This window comes from Sorghum bicolor, chromosome 8 (assembly GCF_000003195.3).
Source record: "Sorghum bicolor cultivar BTx623 chromosome 8, Sorghum_bicolor_NCBIv3, whole genome shotgun sequence".
NCBI lineage: Eukaryota > Viridiplantae > Streptophyta > Magnoliopsida > Poales > Poaceae > Sorghum > Sorghum bicolor.
Window position 1 is genome coordinate 10,822,846 of NC_012877.2, and position 18,848 is coordinate 10,841,693.

General features: G+C 42.2%; 1 protein-coding gene across 1 annotated transcript; it reads left to right on the plus strand.

Annotated features, from left to right (window-relative positions):
* LOC110437505 (probable carboxylesterase 13) lies at positions 10,321-11,058 on the plus strand. Its single transcript, XM_021465971.1, has one exon. The coding sequence runs from the start codon at positions 10,321-10,323 to the stop codon at positions 11,056-11,058; it is 738 nt and encodes a 245-aa protein (XP_021321646.1).

Consider the following 18,848-nt stretch of genomic DNA (forward strand, 5'->3'; position numbering starts at 1 on the left):
CTCTTTGATCATGCCTCGAGTGTGGAAAAGATTGTGTCTCTGCTCATTCTCTTCCTTTGCAGCAGTAATACTAAGCACACGAAGAGAAATAAAGCAGTTGTTATCACCTTCATCGGGTTGGATCTTATTATCATTGTTTTCATGGTCCTCATCATATCTTGGACCTTCTTCCTCACGATCACTTTCAGATTCCCTTCACCATTCTCATTCACAATCATGGTTCTTCTACTGGGATATTGTGCAGCAATATGTCCACGACCATGGCACTTGTGGCACACAATTTCTCTACTACGTGCAGAGAAAGTAGTAGCTGAAGGAGCAACAGTTGGGGCTGCTACACTTGTAGCAGGTCGCTGCTGATATGCAGGGGATGATGCTATAGAAACCACCATCTTTGAAGGAGCATTAGATGAAGAGGGCCTAGCTGCTGCACCATGGGAGCGTCCCCCACCGAAAGAAGTGCTGGACTGCTGCTTGCGCCATGGGGCTGCAATAGAATGACTTGCATAAGATTTTCCACGTGTCTCTTGCTGAATTTTTCTTTCAGTACGCATAGCTTGCTCAACAAGGTCTTGCAAAGTATGATACGGAAACATCTCAACAAAATCAGCAATTTCTTCATTGAGACCACCCAAAAATCTTGCCATTTTTGACTCTGGATCCTCTCTAATTCTAGTTCGCACTAACAGCAGCTCCATCTCCTTATAATACTCATTAACCGATCTTTTTCCTTGCTTCAACATTTGTAACCTATTGCGAAGGTCACGCTGATAGCTTGACGGTACAAATTGCCTTCTCATCACTTGCTTCATCTCTTCCCATGTGTTGATATGTTCACGACCCAACACAAGTTGATTCTCTTGTATCTGATTCCACCAAGTCAGAGCATAACTAGAGAACTCCACTGAAGCAAGATTGACACACCTCTGATAAGAGAGATTATACACTCTAAAAATTTGATCACACTGCTCAGCCCACTCAAGATATGCATCTACATCCTCTCTTCCAGTGAATTTTGGGATACTCAACTTGACACGAGCAATGCTGTCCGGATCTTCCCTATTATGACGACCATGATGATGCTCTCTATCTCCATGATCAGCATGCCACCGATGATCATGGCGCCGCCTATGCAGCCCATCATTTGCAAAAGGATTCTCATCAGGACCCTCTTCGTGATCAAAGTTATCAAATTCTTCATCATCAAAATGAACACGATGGCCACGACCACGTCCATGAGCTCGTCCTCCATCTTGGCCATGATGACCAGCCCGCCTGCCACCACCACGACCATCTCTAAAACGGTCATGTCCTCCATTAGAATTTTCAGCACCAGATTCATCAGATTGATGCTGAGGAGTCCTCTGCCCATCTGCAGGTATGCGTGCATCAAGCATCCTCTCCATGGCCTGCAAGAGTGAGTCTGCCATTTGGCACAACTCAGCCCGTGCAACAGAGGGTTCTTCTCTATGACAATTACCATGAATACTTGAGTTGGATCATGTCATATTAGCACTAAAGCAAAATATAGTGGAATGGGTAAATTTGTGGAATCACACAACCTCACCTCTTACTTATCAATGCTCTTTCTTGTTCTCAAGGACAGTGAATTGTGCTAGTGTAGTGGCTCAACAGAAGTGATTCTGAGGTCGCAAGGATTACGAGTCGAATGTCCTGGTTTCAGATTTTTGGTGGAGCTATAGGTGGCTAAACAAGGAAGGCTACGGTACTAAAAATCAAGTGGTTTGATGTGCTCAAAAGATATAATGTTGCTGGTATATATATCACCAAGAATCTGAATATGTAAACTGAATTTTTCAGTGAGCAAACCGCAATACAACCCCTTTCCTCTTCTTCTGCTTTTTTCTATTCATTCTCTTTTCTTTTCTCTGAATTTTTTTTTGTACTGACTTTTTTAAACTCTTTTTTTATACTAACAGGGGTGCGGATAACAAATGAAACACACCACAATATATATAAAGAGGGTGACTAGCAACTTGATGAACACAAAACATAAGATAACAGTACCGTCAAAAGGCTCTTGGATTTTTTTTGTGGCTTTTTCAGTGGACTATAGGTGATGAACAAAACAGTAACAAATGATAGAAAACTACAGGTAGATATGTGGATGATTGTGAGATCTACCGTGACAACGAAAGCTTTGATACCAGCTGATAGGTTACCGATATGGATCGGTACGAGGGTGGCCCGATCTTCACGACAGTAGATCAAAAGAACAAGGATAACTTGCTGCGAATAGCGGGTAACTAGCTTTATACCTGACAAAGGTTGGATGCGACTAAGCGACGGGGAGAGAGGCACCGAAACCGCGAAGACTTCGACTCAATCTCCGAACGACCACAGAACCACAATCCGGAACTAATCCACACAATACGGCACAGCCGAACGGAAGCCGTAGAGCACGAAGTAGGGGAACCCAGAGGATTCACTTCACAAGTCCATGAAGAACAAGGAAGAACAAAGATTGAGTAAGGCACTCAGCAGCGCGGCTGCAATATCATGTAGATTATCAAAATGATCAAAGGTTACGGATAGCTTAGAGGTATGAGATATTTATACTAGGAACAACCCTCCTAGATAGGTATAAAAACGAAATAGAGTTTCTGAGGGACGGCAATGTGAAAGGACCCCTCGGAATGGGTTCCTGAACTGGCTTCGCATGACTGTTGGCCTCCAGAGCAGCTTCCAATAAACTGACCATAAGCTTTTATTGGGAAGTCCAAATGGCGAACCGTTTCTTGGGTGTGAAACTAGACTCCAAGAGCTTTCCAGCAATGTATGCCATGCACCATGAAACATTGTAGATTGGTACAGTTTTGCACGGTAAGTTGTACCAACATTCTGTCACGACAGACTGTTGACCTTCTGAGCAGTCTGTACTAATTCTAGTCTGCAGGCAATATGGTGTATCCAAACTGGTGGCCACTAGATTCATTGTAAAGTAGACTCGGCAAGCTTTCCAACAAGTCTTCATGGACCTTCATAGCTTTCGTCAGTAAAAAGTTATGAAGATTTCTTTGCACTGGTCCGTTCTTGACTTCCACTGGTCCGTTTTTTACTCTTATGATGCATTTTGTAGTGTCTTCTAGGACTTATAATGGTTCGTTCTTCAGGGTCCGATTCATCCTTTTCTTCTTCTATATACCTGAGTACAATCAAGGTACAACACTTAGGTAGTATATAATTCTCATTAATGTTAAAATGAATCTCACAAAGTAGCCTGTGGACCTCTTGTTGTAGCTTCTTTGCACGACTAGGTGTAACCGGTCCATCGATGACTTGGACTAGTGTTGGTGTAGGTAAAATTTGAGTGGTTGTAGCTTGACTTGGAGCTTGTGACATCTTGCTTGCTGGCATGGTCATATCACAATGCCCCTGAGCAACAAAAGTGCAATGCGCCTAAGCAACAACTTGTCGTGCAACAAGAAGGAAATACCAGCGAGGTATGTAAATGTAAACATATATAATGCATCTCTTACATTAGGTTTTAGACTTACTTGGTTTTTAATTTAGTATTTTTGTTTCTATATCTATGTGTAGCCTTCTGGATCGACCTCTACTGGGAGAAGCGTACCTCCTCGAGGGCCAAAGAAGCCGTTGGAGGGCCGCTACGTAATCTCCGAGTTTGAGATAGCTATTTGCAGACCACTTGGTGAACATGCAACTAAATATGTTGGTCATTATGGTTACCTTGTGAGAGACCAAATACCGATCAGTGCTTGTGAATGGAGAGAGAAGTGAGGTGCTCCTGAAATTAGTTTTGTCTCTGATCGTGACAGTGAGTTAGTTTGGAAAGCCGTCAGGGCGGTTTTCACCTTCGACACCAACGATGAAGAGTTGAAGGTGCGAATTTATGAATGGACTATGAAGAAGATGGCGGTACTGTTCCAGAATTGGAAGAAGTCTTTGTACAATAAATTTGTCAAGAAAAACGAGACTTCAAATTTCAACCTCAAGCAATATGTAAAGCTGAGGGTCTTCTAGGATGACTTCGTGCAGTACAAAACATCATAAGAGGGCGAGGAATGAGCCATTAGGAACCAAGAGAATGCGAGTAAAAAGACATACCACCATCATATGGGATCAGGTGGTTATAAGAGTGTTGTTCCCAAGTGAGACCGAATGGAACAGGAGATGCTTGCTAGAGGGGTCACACCCGAGACAATAGCTAAGAATTGGAGCGAGCGCTCCAAGAATTGGTTCTACGGTCATGGGGGAAGTATGGACCCAGTCACCGGGGCGCTAGTTTGGGGCCAAGAAATTTCTAGAGCAGCTGAGAGACTAGTCCGTGTACGAGAGGCGGTTCAGTCTGGTGAGTTCAGGCCTAACAGGGAGAAGGATGAACTCATGTATGCGCTTGAAAATCCTGAGCACGGTGGGCGTACGAGAGGTTATGGGGCAGTTCCGTGGCTGCATTCATTCCAAGCTGATCAAAAAACCTATAGAAGCCGCCAGAGAAAGAAGGACGAGGAGGCAGAGCGGATCCACCGGCTGGAAGCTTTTTTATGCAGTCACGAGAGCGCGAGAAATCTCGTGAAGAATGGATGCAGGCGGAGATTAAAAGGCAAGTACAAGAAGCACTTAGTCAAATGACGAAAGGGCAAGGTACATCACAGCTTGAGGTCAACATTATCCCCCTTGGCCAGTTGAAAAGCAGTTACGCATCCATGGAAGTACCAACCATTCAGGATGACATGAAACTACACTTCCCCGTGGATGATGTCACAGAGGCTTTTACTACTTGTGAGCTGCATGTACCAGATGGAAATGCAACAAAAAAGGTGGCTATCGGTGTTGTCAACCCTATCAACCGAACGAGAACTCCAAGAATCCATAATCGACTAGTACCAGCTGGATATGCTAGCGTCTTGGTTGATAGGGTTGAGAAAGGTTGTGGCAGTGTGCCTCTAGAAATAGAAGGGGGAGACGGAGAGAAGACCTTAGGTGAAGCTGAGAAGACATTTATTTGTTGACAGTCGCCTCTTCCTCACCATAGGTTTGTGCGTGATTTTACTTCTTATATTATTTATTATGTACTGCATTTAAATAAAGTTTGCTCATAGAACTTGTTATTGTTTTCTCGGCAGGGACTCCTCCAACCTAAGTCTAGTTTTTTCCCCGGCGCATCATAGTGTTGCGGGCGGTGACAATGCTGGATCTCCTCCAACACCTGCGGCGGCCACACCGACCCCGCCACCGCCTCCACCACGGTCTCCACCTCCTCCACCGAGGTTTCCAACTCCTCCACTGCATTCTCCAACACCAAAAAGATCGGCCCCACCACCTCCACCGCCTGCACCGCCCTCTCCAAAGAGTACACGCTCGGTCCCATCGCCTCCAAAGCTAGGTAGTTAGAAGCGGTCCGCCCCAGAACGACCGAAGTCATCGGTCCCACCTCCAAAGAAGAAGGCTGCCTCAGCAAAGAAAGCTAAGACACCAGAGAAATTACCTTATGAAAAGAGTGAAGAGGAGGTAATTGCTACATCCAAAGCAGAGGTAAAACAATGGTTCGATAAATTGCACCAGGAAGTGAAAGAGCGGCGAAACCCAGAAAAGTCGTACTTTTGTGTAAAGCCAGAGGAACTGAGGAAGAAGGTGACGTACCAGCAAAACAAGTAGCGGGAAGCTTAGAAAAAGCCAGCACTTTCAGACTATGAGCGCTCTCTGGTCAAGTCTGCATAGCCTAGAAAGAGAGTAGGAAAGGGGGTCCCACAGCTCGGGGAAGTATCAAAACTGGTGCCCTAGTTGATTGTGCCAAATTAATACGGCTCAAATGAGGACTTGATGCCAAAGAAATCTTTAATCTTGTCTGAGCTAGATTCGCTTGAGCATTACTTTGGATAGAGCGGTCTAAATATTGAAGACATTGCCGCCATTGTTGGATGTCACACTTTTGAAGAGGCTGAGGTAGTTGATCAATGGAGGGCAAGATATGAACCGGGCAAGATATGAACTGGGCAGGAGTCTAATGAACCCTCATCATTTACATGAGCTCGACACACAAATGTTTGCAATAAACAAGTGGTGCATGGAGGCATCTAAAAGGGGAGATAATTGGATTTCTGTTTATATTCGACAACATCACTACTTCCGTGGAGATGACCTCTTGCACCAATTATGTCACCTCGACGCTCTCGACAAATCTCTCGTCAGCTGCTTTTGTCTATAAGTATTTCTTTCTTTTTTATTAAACTTGTACCATCTTTAATTATATGTATATAATCTTTACACACTTAGAATTTGTATGTATATATGCAGGCACCAAATGAGAGAGCTCAGAAGCAAAAATGACAATAGTATTAGGTTCGTTGACCATTATATTATTTTTAAGGCTCCACAGGCAGTGTGGACAATATCTCATGAGACAGGAGTCTGCACCAATCTTATGAGGTTCTTTGTGAACCAAAAAGAAAAACAAAAAATAATCTTCCCCTACAACTTCGAGTGAGTTATATAGTTATTAAGTGCATGCACATTTTATTTTACTTATTACTACTCGATTCAGATTTTATATAGTTATAGGCCTAACTATATATATGTGTGTAAACAGCTTTCACTGGATACTTATAGTCATTGAAATTTCCAAGAACTAGTTGACAATCTATGACTCAATGAGAAAACCACAAGAAAATTACCAACAAATGGTAAACATTATTCAAAGGTACGTAATGTCGCTCTCAGCTAGAAGAATATCATGATATGACTATGCAATTATTAGTTGACGATCCACAATGGCTGTGTGTAGGGTTTGGGAAAGATTTATTGACCGTGAACATCTCATTGGTTGTAAAGCGCCATTTAATATAATTCATCCACAAGTAAGTTGTACTAGCTACCAAACTTTCGCTAACTTTTAGTTTTCTTATTGTCGTGGTCGTGAATCTTTTTTATATATATATCGTACAGTGGTGTTTAAGACAATAAAGGGGAACAACCTTTGTGGATATTACATGTGCAAATTCTTGATGGTACAAGTCAATCCAACACCCATAGAGACGCTCAGAGTACGTTACATGTCTCTTTTCATTATCTCCTGAATTATATTGAATAAATTAGATAACTAATACCTTTTCTTATTTTATTTCAAATTGAAGACGGAATGGTTGAGGGAAAAGGTCATGCAAAAAGACATGCATCAAAGCTATTCAAGAGATGATAGCAGGATTTCTCCACGAGCAAGTGATCAATCCAAATAGTGAGTTTAACTTCAACGGCAACGAAACTCTTATTCTAAACAACGATGATCATTTGTATCGGCTTTAGAGATTGGGAGAAAAAAAACTCTATGTATTATGTGTTACGAAGTTTGTACTTATAAAACTATATATAAAGCTTTTTACATATCCATCTATTTAATTATTGATGTGGCATATTCATTTTATTATAGGCAAAGCTTAATTATAAAGCTAAGCCTATAATTTCCATTTATATATGCTTAATATGCGTGTAATATATATATTATTATATCAGCATAAAATATGTCTTGACAAACCTATTATTATTATATAAAAACAATAAATAGAACCGAAGAAATGAACCGAAAAAAGGAAAAAAAAAGAAACCCTTTAAAACCGGTTGGTAATACCAACCGGTGTTAAAGGGTCCTGCAACGTGGCAAACCTGGCAGGACCCTTTAACACCGGTTGCTATGGTTTTAGCCCTGGTTCCCCGAACCGGGACTAAAAGGTGGGCCTTTAGTCCCGGAAGGGCAGCACCGGCTCGGGAATCGGGGGCAACAGGCCCTTTCCGATCGGTGCTAATGCCCGATCGTGCAGCATTGGCACAAGGTGTTCTTCTGGTTGCTTGCCAAAGACAGGCTCAACACAAGAAATATTCTGAGAAGGAAACACTTTCATTTGCCTTCGGATGATTATGTTCTTTGTGCTGGCAATGCTGAGGAAACTCTGGAGCACCTTTTCCTTGACTATGGCCTGGCCGTGGCCTGCTGGGATCTCATTGGAGTGACAGTTAATTCTTACGCAAGCCCCTCTCAGGTCTTTGAAGATTTCAGAAGACAGTTAGGTGTTCCTTTCTTTATAGAGATTATTATCATTATGAGATGGAGCATCTGGACCTTTAGGAATGATGTGATCTTCGGAGCAATCCCAGCCAGCAGTTTGAGTGGTTTGGAAATCTTCAAGGATAACTTCAGGAAGCTTCTGTGGAGAACCAAGAAGAAGTACCCCCCCCCCTCTCCTTATAGAAACATGGCTGCAGCAGCTTTTGTAAATTGCCCAATTTTATTTATCTCTTTCTTTGTCCCTTAAACCCCCCCCTCCCCTCCTGCTTCTGCTTCTGCTCTACTTTGTTGTTATTTTTTCCTCTTCTTTCTCCTTTTGGACTCGTTTTTTTAACCCTCTTGGTTGCTATTTTAATAAAATTTCAATAGGGGCTCCTGAGCCCCTTGTTTCCTAAAAAAAGGTTTAAGCAAGGCCACATGTACTTATGCAACTAAACTTAAACTAGTATATTGCCCGTGCTAACGCTACGGTTATATCTAGAAAAAATAAATCATAAAAGCAAGTCAGTTTATGCAGCTCCATGTTGCTTCTGAATATTGGTATAAAAGTAATATAATAATGGTACTGATACTTCCAAAAGAAAACTATTGCCTAGAGCAGTATTGCATAGAGTAAGAATCTGTAAAGACTTGAAAGCAACCAACATTTGCTAACTCCTTCAGATTCGAACCATGTACATGAATGAGCCCCTTCACAAACTTATCACACACACATTGTATTACAAACATTGACAAAATCTCTAGATAATTATTCTTCTATAGAGCAGGAAGAATCGACATAGCGTCCACATTTGTGCAGTCACAAATTCTCTAAGAACTAAATGTCAATTTCAGATGAAGTAAGAAGAGAACATCGGCACAGATTTAGGGAACAACCATATAGCTCTACACTTGCAAATTTAGGGGCCAGCCAGTTAGCTCTCTTTTGCTTTTTATGTGTAATGTGATTCCATACAAGCAGAAACTGTTTATGAGTTGTGCTGAATCTCTATGGAATCCACAGGATCGAAATCTGGCTTGTCCTCACTTGAGCTCAGCAATGATAAACTATCTTCCTTGTGTGTGCCCGTGCTAACGCTACGATTTCATTTTAAGGATGCACGTGAAAACAACCTAACTGACAATGGTATTTTTTCCATATCAACTTTCACACAATTGTATATGACCATGTATATATAGTATATCGCCCGTGCTAATGCTAGGCCACATTTCGTATATACACCATATTTTTTTTGTAAATCTTTACACTATGATTGTTAAGCTCAGACATTAAACTATACTATAAATTCAAGGGCTAAAATGCTCATGTTACCTTAAAGTAAAATGATAGTCCAATCAGAAAGCAACTTGTTCTAGATGTAAAGACATGAAAAACAAAAAAAATGTCATATACTGATTTTTCCTTTCTCTATATACATCAACTTAAATTTAGACAGCTCATACCAAAAGAAGGCTCTTCTTCCACTCGATCCTATCCTGAACCTGAATAATGCCCATACCGGTGGTTCTTCTAAAATGTCTGAATTTCCCTCCCTAAATTCTTTTATTGAAGCATGATTTTTTTCTCCAAGCCCATATTGATTCTTACAATTCACTAAATAAATGTAAATATTGATATTATATGATATATTTATAGTTAAATTTAAAAAATATTGACTCTTTTAGAAATAAGACATTTATGGACGGGATGAGTAATTAATTCAGATCTGAAGCCATGCATCAGTGCAGTGCATGTCCTCACGTACAACGTACTCCCTCCGTCCCAAAAAGAGTGTCGTTTTAGGTTTTCGTGCCACAAGTTTGACTCGATTTGTAGAAAATACGTACAATATTTATATCTCTAAATAAATTTATTAAAAAACTAGACTTAAAGAGCTTCTTAATGATATTAATTATGTATTATAAATATTAATATTTTTTACTATATATTTAGTTAAAGTTATTTCTCGGGAAGCGAAAACGACACTTATTTTGGGACGGAGGGAGTAGGTCAGCAGTCAGCAGCGCCGGCGACGCGTAGACCAAGTCCATCATCACGTTGCGCGTGGCCGGACCTGTCGGTGACTGCTGCTCCGCTGCACCCGTTCCATCCACGCAAACGGGGGCACCTCAGCGCGTCCGCTACCAACCAACCAACCACCTCGCCGGCCACGCGACGCGACGCGAGCAAGGCAAAGCACGCCAAAGAAGCGGCCGCAACTCCAACAGCCCGCGGTTCTCACTTCTCACTCCACACCTCCACCCACCCAGCCTCTCACGAGCGCGCGCGCGTGTTCGCCATGGCGTCGTCCAAGCCTTCCTTATTGCTCCCCTTCCCCATCCCGGCCCCCAACCCGTCCGACGAGGTCGTGCGCGAGTTCGGCCCGCTGCTCCGGATCTACAAGAGCGGCCGCATCGAGCGGCCCCTGGTGGCCCCGCCCGTGGATCCTGGCCACGACGCCGCCACGGGGGTCCAGTCCAAGGACGTCCACCTCGGCTCCTACTCCGCCCGCCTCTACCTGCCCCCCGTGGCCGCCGACGGCGCCAGCGCCAGCGCCAAGCTGCCCGTCGTCGTGTACGTCCACGGCGGCGGCTTCGTGGCCGAGTCGGCCGCGTCGCCCGGCTACCACCTCTTCCTCAACAGGCTGGCCGCTGCGTGCCCGGCGCTCGTCGTGTCCGTCGACTACCGCCTGGCGCCCGAGCACCCGCTCCCGGCCAGGTACGACGACCGCCTCGCCGCGCTCAAGTGGGTGCTCTCCGCCGCTGACCCCTGGGTCGCCACGGCCGCCCTCCACGAGGCGGCGCACCACCTCGTCCACCGCCGCGCCTTCCATCGGCCCCATCGGGGCCCGCGTCATCATCATCTTCCCACACCCTCCTTCCTGCCCGGAGACGGCGGCGGCGCGTGGCGCCCTCCGCCCCGCGCGCGCCGAACCCCGCGGCCGGGATCCGCAGCCGCCACCGAGTCCCTGCTGCCCCCTGCGCCGTGCACTGCCGACGCCGCCGCCGGCGGATGCGCCCCGACGCCCAGCACCTAGAGGACCTGCCGCCGCGTATCGCCGCGCGCACCGGCGACAGTCAGGGCGAGCGAGGCGTGGACTGCAACGGGGGCCACGGCCGCGTTCCCGGTCGCCGAGGCAGCGAAGACGCGCAGCGCATCCCTCCACTACGCGGTCGCGCTGCCCTGCCCTTGCGCCATTAGTGGCCGCTGCCAAGGGGCCGCCCTCTAGCCATGGGGCCGGCCATGGCGGAGGTCTGGCCAGCAAGAGAGGAAGAGGAGGAGCGACAAATGGAGGGAGGTATGAAGGGAGAAAGCGGAGTTTTTCCTAGAGAAATTCAATTGGAGTAGGAATCGAACCTAGGTGGTGCGGGGAGGAGCGACTCGTTACGTAGAGAAGAGGATCCAGGAGAGTTGGAAGCGGCTTCTAACATCTTAATCTCAGACGTTGGATTCCTAGTTGGTGTGTTCTGGGCCGTTGATCTTGAAGGAGGGAGGTGACTTGAAGAAGATTTCAATTATAGTAGAGATAAGCAACCGAGAGCTTCTATACATGCTAGTGAGCAGAACGAACACTGGTACACTAGAAGCACTAGCACTAGAGGTAAACAAGCTAACAAGCAAAGACACTGGCACAAGATATGAACAAGTAAACAACTAGTGTTTGGTGCAAGCCTATGTAAAATTTAGGATGATTTGTATGAATTATGTGGTTTATACAATATAAGACTAAATTAAAGTTATTGTGAACTTCAGATTCATTAGTGATGGTAAATTGATAATTGTGTGCTAGTTTATCTAAGATTTCATAACTTCTTTATTATAAACTAGCCTCTTATTAACACACCCACGGGTGACCCAAGACCCGAGAATGTGGGTCCGGGTATCACATTGCACCAGCTTGTCTCATTGATGGTTGGTGTGGCCAAATATCACTAGTGTTGTTAAAAGGACGGTTTTTTACTCCACCTCCACACCTGACCTGTTGTATCCCTAATTTCCCTGTTGCTGTTGGATTTAACTAGGTTTTTCTAATTTTTATTCAGTAACTAAATTAATTAAAATTCTAAGATCTAAGATAATGCTATGTGTATTAAGTTGGATCTTTTATGTGGTGTAACTTATGGGCTGATGAGGGTTAAGTGCATGATGACCATTATGTGATGGTGAATCATGATTTAGTGGTTTATGGTGTCATAGTGATTTTCGTTACTAGAATAGACAATTGAATTGTCGGTTTTATAAGTTACTGGTAACGGACAATGACATGATGACCACTAATTCTTCGTGCATCTGGCCCTTTGTCTTCTTGTGTCACTGTATATAAGGTGAACTCCTTCTACAAAACATCATCACATTGCTGTTGCGCTGCTATCTGTCATCTCCGTCCCGATTCCTGTGCGCACAGAAATTGGGAGAGTAGGTCTCCAGAACGCCTGCCGTCTCCGAGTTCATCTGCACTGGTGAAGGGCGGCAATCATGTTTTTGGAGAGTGTCGCTGGTGGCACGACTACTCACGTCATCCTCTTCTTCTTGGTGGCCGCACACATCATCAGGTTGATCGGCACTGCAACATACCTACACGGCATCGAGCGGGATGACTACACCAACAAGTGCTATATATGTCAACTAGCGCAACCGGCTCTGGTGCCGCTGGGTATAATCCTAAACTCTTTTTTCCCAACAAGGTCTTACGTTATATTTTTGTTGGTTAGCCTTGTCTACATGACGTTCATATTTAGAACTAGGGATGAAAACAGATCGGATACAAACGGATATCATTGATATCATATTTGTTTTCATATTTTTGGTCGGATTCGGATTCGAATACCGATAATATCAATCATGTCGGATAAGATAAGATTAGATGTCGACATCATAAATATACGATTTAAGTATTCGGATACGGATACGGTGTAAAAAAAAGGAAATCACAGACGCGCGATTGCATAACTGGAAGTTAACACGCGTCTGTAAAAGATCCTTACAGACGCCTGTTACTGTTGCGGTGTTAAAACGTGTCTGTGATTCGTTTTCTTACAGACGCGCGCCATGTACGAGCGTCTGTAGTTTAGTACAGACGCTTATTGTCAACACACGTCTGTAACTATTCCCCTAGGTGATTCTAGCTGGGCTGTTTGGCCGTCCGAAAATTGGTCTGTTAAGCCGATGTGGCTCGACAATATTAATTGGGCCGTTTTAATTTCTTTTGGGAAGAAAGTCATCTTTTTTAAGGTTTTGCCGTAAAAGACATACGTGCATGTTTTAACAATATGTAGACTAGCAAATTTTCTCAACAAATTAACTTCATACAAACAAATAGAGGGAAAAAATAAAAAAGGCACCCAAAGATTTGGATGGCTACTGTTGAAGACGATACAATAAATCAACAATAAGTATAAAACCACGTATATGAAAAGCTCTCGCTAAACTTGTCCATGTATATTTTAAATTACTAACAACTTGGCATAAAATGCCACATGCACAATTTTACTAAATGTGCTCCACATCGTATACATGCCTTCATGGGTGACTGGCACAAATAATAACCTTGATGCATATGACATGAATATCATGCAACGAAAAAAATGAAAGACTTAAACCATCAAAAGTGATACTAACCAAGCACCGTAACATGTCCTTACAACCATTAAGTTCGAACTAACAATCACACATAGTTCATCACAATAGACTTACATAAGTGGAATATAAATAGAAAGGAGTCCAAGGTCCATACACAAATATCTTCGATAAAAGAGACGATCACAAAAGTTCTCCCCCTGTGGCGTCAAGCGCCAAAAAAGAAATATGTCGGCAAAGAACATGCCTCACTTGTCATCAGCAACATTGTCGTCCTCTTGGGTCCCATCAGTATCCTGGTTGCCAAAGTCCGAAGGGCCGCTGGCGGGGAAGAAAGTGTCGAACGCAGGGTCGAAGAAGTAACTTGCTAACCCATAGGTAGCATCAGCCCATCCAGAGGACGAGCTGGCAGCTACACCCTGGTGTGCACTGGACGAGGACTGGGGCTGCACAAAAGACTGCTGAAACTGTGGGTGGAACCAAGCGGGCTGTGGAGGAGCTGGAGGAAGAGAGCGAACCGGAGACAGGGGCACACCAGCCTGCACTGCTATCGCCTTTCGCTGAACCTCAGCACGGTGGAGCTCCTCCTCGACGGTGCGCTGGTGTTCTCTGTTAGCCTCATGGATGGCCATGCACATCCCAAACACAGATCGAAACATAGACAGACTTAATTCCTCTAAAATTTTGTACAGAGATTGTGAAGAATAAAGACCAAAGGTATTGAATTACCAAATCATCTCATCCTCTTCATCTGAGAGATCAACAGAAGAAACTAGCTCTACTATATCCAACCAAGATTGATAAAGATCACTTGAAACATTTCTTCTAAAAGTACACTGTAAATTAATCCCATCCCATAGATTTGCTATTGTTTTACCTTTGTCATTCACAATCCTATACAAAGGGTAGTATTGGATTGCTAAACTAGAAGATCCTAGCCAATTATCTTCCCAGAACCTAATTTTTGTTACCATTACCTACTTTCCACTTGTAGCCCATCCTGGCTGCCTGTGCTGCCCACATAAACCCTTTGAAGAAGCTAGAAGCACCTTATGTTTTTGTTTGAAAGATGTTTGGTTTCTATCTTTAATACTTATAATCAATAAGCTCTTTCGAAAGCTTATCTTTATCAATTTTATATCTTTGCAGCCAAGAAAGCTAACAAACTAATGTTTAGGTCTCGAAGATTTGGAAGACCTAAACCACCATATTCTTTCTTAAGAGGCACTAGTTCCCAGTGAGCTAAATGAAACTTATGATTATCTACTGAATCATTCCACAAATAATTGCTAAAATGGTTATTGAGAATTTTGATGGCCCACTTAGGTAACTTAATGAAGGATAGCAAATACACAAGGATACTAGCTAAACAAGATTTAAGCAACATAGCTCTGGCAGCTAGAGATAGGAGTTTCCCCGTCCAACCTGCTACCTTTTCAGAATTGTATCTACTAAAGGCTGAATGTCCTCTCTGGTAAAGTGATCATAATGGAGAGGGACACCTAAATACTTAATAGGAAAATCACCTACAAGACAAGAGAAAATGTGAGAAAAACTATGTGTTTCTTCTATATCTAAGTTGAGAGGTACTATTTCACTTTTATTGAAATTAATCCTCATACTAGAGATCTCCTCATACCACATCAAAACACATTTCAGATTTCTTAAAACAGATTCCTCTGCTTTCGAAAACAAAATTGTATCATCTGCATATTGTAGTGATATAATCCCCCCTGGTCTAAAGTCCTCTAAAAGACCTTTGATGAAACCTCTATTAGAAGCCTTAGTTAGCAATTTGGATAAGCCATCACCAACTTAATTAAAAAGAAAAGGAGACAAAGGATCTTCTCGACCCTTTACCAGCTTTGAAGTAAGCACTATACTCACCGTTGAGCATGATCTAGAACCTAACTACCTGTTTAACCCAACTAATGACCATGGGGTTGAAATTCCTAGCTCGTAGCATCTCAAAGAGAAAAGTCCAGCTACCTTGGTCATACGCTTTTTCATAATCTAAGTTGAGAATGACCCCTTTTTTCTCCCATTGTATGAATGCTCTGAACAATTTCATGAGCTATCACCACACTTTGTAAAATATACCGACCTTTAATGAACACGGATTGGTTTGGAGCTATAATTCTCTGCACAATGGTACTGAATCTACTAGTAAGAATCTTGGAAAAAATCATAAAGCTACAATTGAGCAATCTAATAGGTATAAATTGCTTCATATTTGAAGCATCTCCTACTTTTGTGATCAAGGTGACAAGAGCACAATTTAATCTAAACAAGTCAAGTTTACCTTTATGGAAATCATCAAACAAATATACTAGATCGTTTAACTAAATTCCAAAACTTTTGGTAAAAAAGGAAAGGGAGTCCATCAGGACCTGGAGCCCCTTCAGCATAATGCTTCTTTATTTCTGCTTCCAGAAAAGGAGCTAACAAACTCTCATTCTCCTCAGAAGGAACCATATCTTGGGGCTCCCCTAAAAATTCTCATCTAGCTTAACAAAGGAATTGTTTTCCTTAGCAAACAACATTTTATAAAAATCTACAGCTATTTGCATCATTCCTTTTTGATCATAAACTAAACCATCCGGACCTTGTCAACATTTAACATTTTTTTCTCCTACGTCTATAATTTTCTATAGCCTGAAAGTAAGCTGTTTCTGTCACCCTCTAGTAGGGATCTATATTCTAGATCTCTGTCTAGCTTTAATTTCCTCTATGGCCTAGATATGTGATAACTATTCTTCTATATCTCTATATTCTATCATCTCTATTGGTTCCAGACTTCTAGTCTCCATATATAATATCCTCTAACTTCCTAAACTTCTCAGTAAGAGAGGCTTTATTTCTATTTAGGGTAGCTACCTCATCCCATCCTCTCACCATTCTCCTGAGAGTTCTAACCTTGAACTGTGATGCAACTACAAGGAGTTTGCCAAGCTTTTTGATCTTTATCTTGAAAGGATTCTTAACTATATATATATAGACAGGATGGAGGAAGAAATTTGTATATTCAGATAGATTGACAGGATGGGATAAACAAGATAATCAACTGACCTTATATTGTATGGCAAGCACACACACATACATATATATAGTAGTCTATAGCAGCAGATGATGTGCTCTTTGGCATAACTGGAACTGGAAATATCAGAAATAAATAGTCATAGAAACAATATAGCAAAATGGCATTTATCATGAGTCGAGTATCCATACATCAGTTCAGAGTAATATATTACACATGTTGTGAAAATCAAGACATAAGTTTTGGTTTGAAAGGGAAATTAGGATACTAGAATTGATAATACCTCTGTTTTTTGATTAATTATAACATTCACTCTGAATCATTTCAATTATGATTGCCGGTTAATATAAACTCTTATACCTTTTCGAATTAGCATGGCATATATATTCAATTTATATGGATGTTTGACATGTGAAATGTTTGACATATCTATATTTTAATAGTAAAAACAGCATGGTCCTTGAGCTTCTTCCTTACGATCTGCTGTTTTACAGGACTTTGATTTTATGTCGACTCCAATCAACCTGAATGATATTAGGGAGAGGATCGCCCTGTTCATTGTGGAACAGATCATTGATGAAAATGGCGAGTTTCATTGTAGTGTGATCTTGCAAAAAAAAGGCGATGAAGCTTAGATGGAGATAAATAACAACTCATGTGTTGGCACTTTGTAGTTGAGCACTTTAAGATCGAGGCCAACAAGTGTGTTGGCCGTTAGTGCTGGTCAATTAATTTAATTTGAACTAGCATTTTGTGTGGATCCTCTGTAACGTTACGTGAATACTAAGTGAACATGTTTGCGTTGTGTTTTATCTGTGGTGTTTCAGTGCGTTATTATAAGAACTGCTGCTATGGGTAATTTCTGCCATGTAGAAACAGCATCTAAGTGTAGGCTATCATATGTATCTGCTTCTGCAATACAACGTAAACCACAGACGCTTGTCCCTGTTATCACAGACGCGTGTTCTTTTCTTCACAGACGCGTATTCGTCTTAGTAGAGACACTTGTTTACATGGCGCGTCTGTGCAAAGCGCGTCTGTAATAGCACTCTTCACAGACGCGTTACTTGAGACGCGCGCGAACGCGTCTGTGATGCATGCCAACACGCGTCTGTAAACTTGTCTTTCGACATGGTGTCAGATGTTGAATGTTCGGTCTCGGATACGGACAGATCTAAACCCTTCTAAACGAATTCGGTCTCGAATACGGTCGGAAAATATCCGTACCGTTTTCATCCCTATTTAGAACACACAAGCACATTTTTTATGTCACCAATATAATTGTTATGTTAATTTTCTAGACTAAATTACTGTTGAATTTGCCTAAATTTCTAACAGTTGCTAGTACCATGGAACTAGTTTCTCCCACCTCTCGGTAGCCTAGCCGACATCTCAGCCATTGTCTTGACCGTCGTTTCAGTGGCCTCCCCAAATTCCTTTATAACCGAAGAGTACATAAACCCAACCTCAACACCCTAACCACTAACATGTGGCTTGGTGCGACGGATCGCCATCTCCTCAACTCGTTGGAGGAGACTTAGGGCGCTGGATCTGCTTTAGAGGAGACCTTGGGTCCTAGGTGTTGGCAAACATAATTTTAGTGAAATGGCACGTGTGTCGGATTAGAAAATTTGTATATAGCCTGCTGATTAATGCTTTCATTCTACTATTAGATTCTATGTTGATTTATCAACCCATCTAAAAGTTAAACATCTAGATCATCTCTCAAGAAGTGAGAGACATAAAAAAAAATAAAAGAAGAGAGAGTAAGGCCTTGTTTAATTCGCCAAAATTTTTGGTTTTCGATACTTTTGTTTGTATTTGATAATTATTGTCCAATCATAGACTAACTGGGCTCAAAAGATTTGTGTCATAAATTACAAATAAATTGTGCGATTAGTTTTTATTTTTATCTATATTTAATGTTTGATGCATACGTCTAAAGATTTGATGTGACGAGAAATCTTGAAAATTTTTTAAAACTAAACAAAGCCTAGAGGTTCGCATGGGCAGCTTCATCCACGTGGGTGCTATGCGTTAAAAGCACGTGCGACCTAGGAATTTATATCTCTTATAAAGATAAATCCTATTAAATATTTTTTTTTATACAAAGTGTCTACATCAGCATCCAATAGAACATCCTACTAGTATATTCAACTATCTCGCCATACAAAGTGTCTACATCAGTATCCACTAACACATCTAACTAACAC

What these genes read in the sequence shown, in the direction of transcription:
- LOC110437505 (XM_021465971.1), top strand. Translation starts at nt 10,321, where the DNA reads ATGGCGTCGTCCAAGCCTTCCTTATTGCTCCCCTTCCCCATCCCGGCC.